The sequence below is a fragment of the Rousettus aegyptiacus genome, unplaced genomic scaffold, assembly GCF_014176215.1.
Source record: "Rousettus aegyptiacus isolate mRouAeg1 unplaced genomic scaffold, mRouAeg1.p scaffold_m13_p_8, whole genome shotgun sequence".
NCBI lineage: Eukaryota > Metazoa > Chordata > Mammalia > Chiroptera > Pteropodidae > Rousettus > Rousettus aegyptiacus.
Genome location: NW_023416311.1, coordinates 74,358,099 through 74,365,916, shown reverse-complemented (window position 1 = coordinate 74,365,916; position 7,818 = coordinate 74,358,099). Strand labels below are relative to the sequence as shown.

At 45.0% G+C, this 7,818-nt stretch overlaps 1 protein-coding gene across 7 annotated transcripts in view; it reads left to right on the top strand.

The window, feature by feature from the left end:
• Window positions 1-3,249: 3,249 nt before the first annotated feature.
• The window catches only part of MAST4 (microtubule associated serine/threonine kinase family member 4), a 509,369-nt gene continuing 504,800 nt past the window's right edge, over window positions 3,250-7,818 (top strand). For 4 of the 7 annotated variants that reach the window (XM_016158121.2, XM_016158120.2, XM_016158119.2 and 1 more), the window contains exon 1: window positions 3,250-3,857. In XM_016158121.2, the coding sequence (XP_016013607.2) occupies window positions 3,525-3,857 (333 nt within the window). In that variant the 5' untranslated portion in view covers window positions 3,250-3,524. The remainder of the gene's footprint in view (window positions 3,858-7,818) is intronic. The other 3 variants (XM_016158123.2, XM_016158122.2, XM_016158124.2) reach the window with 1 other exon arrangement.

Below are 7,818 nucleotides of genomic sequence, written 5' to 3'. Positions count from 1 at the left end.
AGTGACACTGCAGGAAAAAAAAGCCATGCTTTTATACCCATTTCTGGTCCCAAAGTCTCCAACATTAGGGACATTTAAGAGAAGTTCTCTTGGAGGGGCACTTTCCTGGCCACCAAGATAGATGCTTATAATTTAATTACAGTAATAAGAAAGGTGAACCATAGGTTTAGATAAATAAAAATGATTTCAATCTAAGGGTTTGGCCATACCCCAACACTTGTCCATAGATGTAATTGGGATACTTTGGGGAATGATCCTGACCCTCTGATCATCTTCTATATATAGAGTCATGCTTTGAGTTTGCCTAATTCTGGTCTGGAAACTCTGAGCCTGACCTGTAGTCATATTTTCCTCTTGGGTCAGCTGTAGAGATGATCAAGTACACTGTTTACAACTATATGTGTCAGTGTGGAGTATAAAATCCACTTAGCATTTCTATTTTCTATAAAATAAATTTTAGACTGCAATACTTATAGGATGGGTAAGTAGTCATTCATGAAATTTTTTTTGTATGTATGTATATGTATGTATGTACGTACGTATGTATGTACATATATACGTGTGTCATGAGTTGCAATGTAAAATACATTGCTTATTTGGAGTTAAGATTTAAAAAGTTTAAGAAATAACTGGTTTTACCTGACTTTGATCCGTAGGGGTTAAAAACATGAATGTTGGGCCAAACTGTTCAAGTTTGAATCCTGGCTCTATCACTTGTCAGCTGTGTGACTTTGGGGAAATTAGTTAACTTCTCTGTGCCATAGTGTGCACACATTTCACATATGTAAAATGAAACTAATAATAGTTTCTACCTCATAGGGTTGATATAAGGATTATAAACAAACATTTGTATAATGCTTAAAACCTTGCCTGGCACATAGTAAGAACCTTATAAATGCTTGTGGGGGAATAAAAAATCTATTCCACAAGTATCCTTTTTATATCCTTGTACATATTGAATTAAGACAACAAAGTCCCTGTCCTATGAAAAATTTGTAACTTGTATATGCTTGAAAACATTGTCTGTTTTGAGTTCCTCGGAATGAGACTGCTGGGTTTGAACCACAGTCCTACCACACTCACTTGCTGTGTGACCTTTGGTAGGTTTTTTTTGAACTTGCATATCCTCAATTTCTTAATCTATAAAGTGGGGCTAATAGACTCTGTCTCATAAGGTTGTTGCCACATTTAAACGAGACCTTCCATAGACAATGCCTTGGGCTCAAGTGATAATAGCTGTTATCATTCTGCATTAGTAATTCAGATCATGTCATTGCTTCTTCTTTCCCAATGTACTGAAAAGCAACCCCTCCTCCTCTTTCATGTGAATGGCTTGCTTAAGTCATTATTTCACTTCGACTGTGGTAAATCAACCACATAGGGGCTCAGATAAAGACCAATACTCCTGACTAGAAAAGCAATTGTGAAGCCCAGGGTTGGACTCAGACTGTCCCACTGTGCTTTCTCTTCAGCCTAGCTCTCACAACTTATCCAAGTCACTAGAATTGTTCTTTTGCCTCAGCGGGTCTTCACAGCCCTGCGGATAATTCTGAAGTGCCACAATGCAGCCTGACAGCCGGTGTCCATTTTGCAGTATGGCTGCCTATGGCAATGGGGTCACATCACATTTCCTTCCCCTTCATCTCAGTAGAAAAAACTGATTAGGACAAAGCTTGCTGTCCAATATGATGAAGCATTTTGTATGATGTGTCACTTGTAAATACTATGATAGCATAAAAGGGCTCATTAGGTGAAGGGGCTTTCAACTTGAGTCTTTCAGTTCTTAAGGACCTTTGGGAAAACTTTTCTGACAAAAAGAAATCTAAGATTCTTGAGGTCTCCTGAGCTTGAGGACCTGCTAACTGTTTTTCTGTAACTCTCCCCTCTTCTCCCATGGCACATTGTTCCTGTAGCACTACCACAGCTTTTAAAAATTAATAATGGAGCTATATTATGCAGCATCAATCTCTCGCTTGACCATAAGCTCCTCAAGGGCAGGGGACCTGACTTATTCATCTTTGTATCCCCTGTAAGCACTTGGCATTAATCTCAGTCAACGTCTGTGGAATTGAATCTGTTTGAATTTATATCCTAGGTAACAGTACCAGAGCTCAGAATAGGATTGGAGCTGAAGGCAAGTGAGGAATCATTTATTTCCCACTGCTGAGCTGAGTGCTTGCCTCTGAGAAATTCAAGCCATCCCATTATCCAGAAGGCTGCTTCCTCCATCCTGAGAAAGGGCCTTAAGGTGCCTTTGGTGAAAGTTCTTTCTCCTAGTTCTTAGAGGTAAAGAAAATGAAGCACCTGGTGCTGCATCTTGCTGGTTTACAATCCAGGGCTAAGAGAAAATGAATTGAAAATGGGAACTCTTCATCCTCTGCTTAACTGATGTGGAGAGAGGTGATGAGAGGCCACAGAGCCCTTTCTCATTCAGCTTTGTCTAGGACTGGTACTGTGCTGGGCATATTCTTGGTCCTAATTAAATGTAGTTATTTTCCTTCCTTTCAGAAGGTAAATCTTTGACTTAACGTTTTAATTTATAAACAGAAACGAAGAAAATAGTTTTTTGAAAACTCTCCATGTGTCTAAGCCAGGCAGTCTGCTGAAGCTTTATATATATTTGCTCTAAATCTGCCCATAGCTAGACAAGGCAGTTACACATCTCCATTTCCAGCTGAGGAAACTGAGGTCTAAGGAGCTTAAATGGAGGGTCCAGGATTGGAGATCAGCTCTTATTAGAGCCATTCACTATACCACGAAGTTTCCCCTTTCCCCTCCAGCACGTTGGAGGGTGCGTGTGTGTGCGTGACCGTGCGTGTGTTTCTTTTTACCATTAAAGCCCTGATACTACTTCTGGCCAGTTTCCTCAATTCCATTTTTTCGAAACAAAGTCCAGTTCTTGCCCAAAGTCTTACGACCCTCTCGGCCTATCTCCTTACGTTCTAATTCATGCCAGTCATTCCTCTGCTAAGTTCAGCGTCCGAACCTTTGGGTTGGATTCCGGACTCCACGCCCATGCTCCACGGAACCCGCGCCTCGCCCTGGGTCCCAGAACCCTGAGCCAGGAGCCCGCGCCTCGGCCCCGCCCCCCTACCTGACGCCCGCGCGGCCGGGGGCGCCGCAGCCTCCGCCCACCGGCGCGCCCGCGCTGCCATTGGCTCCCCGGGCTGCCCGTCTCCTCCGCCAGCGCCGCTCGGTCCCGTAGGCAGGTTTTGCTCGAGAAGCCGCAGTCCCCGCGGCTCCGCGGAGTGCCGGAGGGTTGTGGAGCGCGGCGTGCGGAGCCGAGCTGGCATGTCCCCGCGCACGGGAGCCCCCATGTGTCACCGGGCCCGGGCAGCTGCTAAGTTAGTGGCGGGCTCTGGCGACTGTGCCGCGGTCATGTAGTCGCCGGCGGGGCTCCCCGCCGCCCGGGAGCGACAGCGAGAGCGAGCTAGAGACGAGCAGCCTGCGGCTTCCCGGGGAGGAGCGGAGTGCGTGTAGCGCGCCCATCACCCCTCGGGTCGCACTTTGGGCCGGAGAGGGAAATGGGGGAGAAAGTTTCGGAGGCGCCGGAGCCGGTGCCCCGCAGCTGCAGCAGCCACGGCGTCCGGACTCCCGTCCTGGCGGTGGCCGCCGCGTCCTCGCCCGGCGCCTCCTCGGCTGAGTCCTCCTCGGGCTCAGAAACTCTGTCGGAGGAAGGGGAGCCCCGCGGCTTCTCCCGCCTGCAGCCGCCGCCGCCGCCGGGCGGCGCCCTGGGCACCCGGCCGCTCGCCGCGTGGGCTCCCGCGCGCGTGGTGCTGGAGCTTGGAGTCCGTGCGCAGCCGCCACCCCTCGGAGAAGCCGCGCCGCCTGCGTCCCAGGAGGAGCAGGACGAGGAGGTGGGCGCCGCCTTCCCCCACCGCGGCCCCTTTGGTCCCGGCTGCGGGGCGAACCCAGCATTCCACCTAGCACACGGGCGGGGGGGGGGGGCCGGGAGCGCTGGGGCATGGAGAGTAGGAGGGTCCCCAAGTGCTCTTTCCCGAGCTGGGGGAATGACATTTAGGAGCCTCCCTGTGGGTCATCCCCCGTGGCTGTTACCTCTGTGTGTGTGTGTCTACATGCGCTACTTGACAGTGTGCTTTGAAAATGTCAAAGCAGCAAACTCTTTACCGGCTGTATTTGCTACGGTGGGTCTGTAAATGGATATGATCTGGACGCCGGCTTGTCCTCACTACTAAGGTCTCATTCTCCGAAGTGGGCATTGCTTCTCACTAAAGCGCTTGAGTCAAGGGACATTGTGGTGAGGGGATGGGTGCGAGAAGGAGAGATGGTGTGATGAGGGGTGGAAACGGGTGCGAGTTGCACGGCGGGGTTTCAGTGGCGCCAGCCTCCCGGGACTGTCCCCACTTTGGTCCTTGTGGAGAGGACGACTCCCAGCAATCCGCCGGTGGCGCTGAAGTGCGTGGCTGCAGCTTCAATTCGGACTTGTTTCAGGGTGCCTAGGTGCGCGCTGGTCGCCAAACTCAATAGGGCTCATCGTCTTCCGGGGACTGTGTCCATCCTGTTTTCCTGGAAGGATGTTCGTCCTAAACTTGTGAGTGGCATTTTGAGTGGCACATTGACAATATGAGTCTGGTGCCCTCCGCCTGCTTCCCCTGGGCTTTTTCTTCTTTCTTTCTTTGGGGAACAGTTCAGGAAGCATAAGCTTCCTCACGTTTTTAAGATTGTTTTGGGCGTTTCTCTTGAGAAGTCATCTTCATTAGGCAGGGCCATAAATAAAACATCACCCTAACACAGAATCCTTGTGAAGTTAATTCCTCAGTGCCAGAGTGATATTTTCCTTCTCTCTGATGGGGCTCAGAAGATGCTTGCTGAGGCCATTGCTCTGACAGTAACCCCCTGGGACCCCACTCTGGAGGCAAAAACTATGTATCTTGTCCAAAGTGAAAGGGGTTGGGTCCTAGCCTGGCAGAGGTGAAACCAACCCTAGCTGGTCATTGGCCAGTTCTCTGGCAGTAACATGACCCATTCTCCAATTCCTCTTAGAAGCCTGTCTGGAGACCTGTTTTCTAGAACTGTCTCTGCTCCTGAGTTGTGAGATCTTGGATGACTTGTTCCATTCATCTGAAATTCAGTTTAATAATTTGACCAAGGTATACTCCCATGTTCTGATCAGGTTTTAGTTTGGATCCAGAGTTCAGATTTATTCTAGGGATAAGATGCCAGGAGTTAAACTTAGAGCCACACCCACCACGGAGTTATCTGACCAAACCTTTGACTGAACCAGGGTTCCGCAAATGTCGCATCTCCTTTTGAAGATGCGAGGCATGTATTTTCACATTTGTTCGCCCTGTGACATCTGTCTCAACTTTCAGAGATGAGCACACTTGCCACTGGGTACATGGTGATATGCCTTAACCTATTGATTTTCGGCTAGATTCTAATTTAGTATTGTTGTTGGTAGAGGGTATAGTAGAGTTAGTTCACTGTGTTTTCTATGTAGCTGGGAAGGTGCTCCGTGGTACCTGACATGGTCTTACACATCCCAGGTAGGGGAAGTTGGGAACATCTCACTTTTGATCTGGATTCTGTAGCTGATTTATTGCCTGGCCTCAGGGTGACAGTGTTTTACTTTCTCTGAAGTGAATATAATGATAGCTTATTTCACAGGTAATGTGGAGAGGTTTGGCTGCTTGAAACACATTTTGGAAAGTGGAATGACTAAATAGCATTGGTCAGTATTTGTGAAATCTCAGAATTGAAATGTAAACTGATAAGAGCATTGCAATTTACTGGGTAACTTAACCTGTAGTAGGGGAAGCTGGAAATTGTCCAGGAGTGGAAATCTCGATTTGCTCTGAGAATTTTAAAGTGAAAAAACTGTAAGATTCTTTCCCTCTCCTCGCCTCTCCTGGGCCCCAGGAGTAAAGACGTGATAGTCCTGGTGAAAGGGGTTGAAGTTCTGTGTATATTTTCTGGTTCTTACACTGGTGATGATATGATGCAGTGGTTCTTAACCTTTTGGGAAGGTGGTGGATTGTGGGCCTTTTGAGAATCTAATGAAAGCTCTCCATCCTGTCCTCAGAAAACACATATAGTTATAGATACTATTCCAGAGGGTTCAGTCAGGAATGCTGGGTTACAAATACTCAGTTTATGGAAAGACCTGAGTTTGGTTCTTATCTCTGTCTCCTTAACTAGATATGGAATTGTAGACCATTCAACTAATGTAAGCCTCAGTTTTTTCACCTCTTAAATGGGCAATAATAGCTACAGAGTTGTTAGGCACTTTAGACACACCATCTAATTTAATCCTAGTACAGTATCTACCATATAGAATTGAGTGCTAAGTAAATATTAATTTTTCAAGTTAATATGTGATAAAAACTTTGTGAAATGGAAGTATAAGTTCCATCCGACTTGTTTTATTTATGCATAATTAATTTGTGATCTACTTTCAGAGAACCTGAGGCTGTCTATTCACTTTGTTCTCATTTTATTAGTAGAAGGTTGGAAACAGTTATTATTTGTATCAGGTTGTATTATAGCAAGATACTGTTAGTGTTGTATAGCAAATCACTGAGTATAAAGCATTAAAAGGCTCAAGTGCAACCTATAAAATGGAAAGAGGTTCATTTAGACTTTAAAATTGTTATGTCTAGCTTGGGAGAGTTATTTTTTCCCAAAGTTTCTTTTCTATATTAACTTATTGCATGACTTTTTAAAAAGCAGCAAAATTCAAGTTTATAGTGTATTATTGCAGTGGTACTTTTTTGACAACCTTGTTAAAGCAGTTTTAAATATATCTAGTAATGACATATGTTTGACCTATTTCGTATTTTATCAATATTTGTGTAAACTTACAAAATATCATAGACTCAAATCAGCCCTTTAAGCTTTTGGTGCTTAAAAAGAATATAGGCAGACCTTGAAGGTTTTGTGGGTTCAGTTCCAGACCACTGCAATTAAGTGAATATTGCAATAAAGCGAGTTGTAATTTTGTTTCTGGTAGTGGATCTTGCCTTCTATGTGGGAAAAATGAAACATCTGCGAAGCTCAATAAAAGGAGGTATGCCTGTGCTTAGTTAATACCATGGCAATGATTGTAGTTTTTATGTACTTAATGTCAAACACATTAATTAGAGTTGGCGGTTGACTTTTTGTTTAAATGAACTGCCTCTGACTTTACCACTGCTTTCCTAAGACTGTGGATTTGGGATCTGTGTGTATTGAGGGGTAGTGAGCTGTATTTCTGACAGTCACAGCAATTTAGATTGGAGGTCATTCCTCTGACAACATTTCTGAGCTTTGATTTTAGGCACCTGCCCTGTTCCTTTCCAAAGAACTTTGTGATGACTCAAAGTCCTCAGTGCCATTTGCCTTGTCACTGAACTCCTGAAGACAGGACGTTTGTCTTTGAATGCTTAGCATATTGCCTCTAATATATTATTAGTAGGGCTCAGTAAGTATATTTGGAATGAATGAGGAAAAAAATGGCATCTTTGAAAATAGTTGTACGTTTTGATTGAAGGGTGACTGTGTGTGTATTCATTTGTTTTGTCTGTTGTGAATTATGCTTAAATTTCTAGATCTCTTATCAAAAAACCCTCATGGATCATAGTGAACATGTTATGATCATTTTTTCCAGGTAAATTTTCAACACAGTCAAATCCCCAAGGACCCACTCACAATGCCTGAGGGAACTTGTGTTTTAACTCCACTTTTCACTGTGTATTCAAACTTAAAACTTTCAGAGATTCTTAGAGTGACAGATTAAAAAAAAAAAAAGCTTAGTAGTTAAAAGCATTTTCAACGCAATATAAAGTGACTCCTTTATACACTACTACACTCAAGGATTTG